Source organism: Dendroctonus ponderosae, unplaced genomic scaffold (assembly GCF_020466585.1).
Source record: "Dendroctonus ponderosae isolate FM_Combo_2020 unplaced genomic scaffold, Dpon_F_20191213v2 Dpon_F_20191213_1029, whole genome shotgun sequence".
Classification (NCBI taxonomy): domain Eukaryota; kingdom Metazoa; phylum Arthropoda; class Insecta; order Coleoptera; family Curculionidae; genus Dendroctonus; species Dendroctonus ponderosae.
The window spans coordinates 1-1,600 of NW_026017142.1; the positions used below are offsets into that span (position 1 = coordinate 1).

The 1,600-nt window shown below is 42.0% G+C and overlaps 1 protein-coding gene across 1 annotated transcript; it reads left to right on the forward strand.

The window, feature by feature from the left end:
• The first annotated feature begins 583 nt into the window (after positions 1-583).
• Positions 584-1,313, forward strand: LOC125502895 (acetyl-coenzyme A synthetase-like). Its single transcript, XM_048662369.1, has 2 exons — positions 584-835; positions 944-1,313. Exon 2 carries the CDS (start codon positions 961-963, stop codon positions 1,276-1,278), a length of 318 nt encoding a protein of 105 aa, XP_048518326.1. The 5' UTR covers positions 584-835; positions 944-960; the 3' UTR covers positions 1,279-1,313.
• Positions 1,314-1,600: the final 287 nt, after the last annotated feature.

The following is a 1,600-nucleotide window of genomic DNA, read 5'->3' on the forward strand; positions in this document are numbered from 1 at the left end:
ATGTTCAAGTTGCGCTGCTTTTTTTGAGAATTAAACTCCACAATTTTCCTCCATTTTCCACGAAAAAAATGCAACTTTCTTCACCATTCATGATTCTAGTCACTTTCTACTTGAAAAGTTTCAGATATCCTAGACGAAACCATCCAAATGTCGGGGGTTTAAACGTAAAAAATGCGTGAAACTTGAGCGCGTTTAAGAAATAACTCAAGTTCCAGACCTTTTCCATTGAAAACATCCTGTTTTTTATTATTCCTAGACGATTTTTTATCGATACGAACTACTATCCAATAAATTTTTGGAAATGATGCCTTTTGACCCAAAATAAAACCTCTATTATCTAGTTTAATTTTCCAGCAAATCCGCGGACATTCTCCATACTCTTCACATGCGAGCATAAGCGGACTGCGCAATCTAGCAGGTAAACCTGTGGTGACCTTTGAGGAAAATACTCTTCGGGCTTTTGGCCTTTGAGGTAAATCCTCAATCCTGCGAGGTAAAACTCGGGCAGAATGGCAACGGTGTTGGAGGTTGTGCAAATGATCCACAACATATCGGAATCCCCTTTCAAACAGCGCAGGCGGCAAAATTTTGATTTAGTCCGGACGAATGGCGGTGTCTTATTCAGTTCAGTCGCATGATAAACTGTGCGAAATTCGTGTGTCTATTTTTTCCTTCCGTGTCCCACATTCTATCGAGCCGAGTTCGTACAGCATGAATTCATAAACAAACACGCACGTTTAGCTACAAAACCGCATTAATCGTTGGTCGTTATCCTTCCGGTATATCGAGCAGCAGCAGCAGCAGCGCTATCTGGATATTTGGCACTCAGAATTTTGTACGTATATTTGCGCTTCTGCCATCTAATACGATGACGACCGAAAAATTCACTATCATTTACACTAAATAAGTAAATAAACATTTAATACCTGCCTATTTCTTCCAGAAACCCTCACTGAAAAGATGCCATCCGAAGAGGGGCAGGTGTTCCATCCCCATCCTCTGGTGGCCAAGAATGCCTATGTAAACTCGTTCAGCCAATACGAGCAAATGTACAAAAAATCCCTGGACAACCCGGAGGAATTCTGGGGCGAAATCGCCAAACAATTCTACTGGGAATCGCCCATCGACTCCAACCGCTTCTTCCGGTTCAACTTCGACTTGACCAAAGGCCCAATTTTCACCAAGTGGCTGGACGGTGCCACCACCAATATATCGTACAATCTACTGGACAGGAACGTCCGGAATGGACATGGCGATAAAGTGGCCTACTACTGGTAAGCGTTCGTTTCGCATTCAATGATCGCGCGCTCGAAGAATCAACACGAATTGCAAAACATTTGAAAGCGAAAGTCGCAGTTGAAGAACGAAAAACTCAAGCAAACCCCTGATTTGAGTGACCGAGTCCGGACTATGAAAGCTGCAAATGATTACCTTCATAAAACCTATCAAGAAGGTGGCAAAGTGCCAAGATTTTTAAAAATGCTTCTAAAAAGCCAGAAAACATAAAAAAATTCAATTCATGTGTTCATCATGCCAAAAGGTCTAACCACATTGGACTCTGACTGCATAAAACGCCACTTTTCCTCATAAAAACTGCTGA

What these genes read in the sequence shown, in the direction of transcription:
- LOC125502895 (XM_048662369.1), top strand. Translation starts at nt 961, where the DNA reads ATGCCATCCGAAGAGGGGCAGGTGTTCCATCCCCATCCTCTGGTGGCC.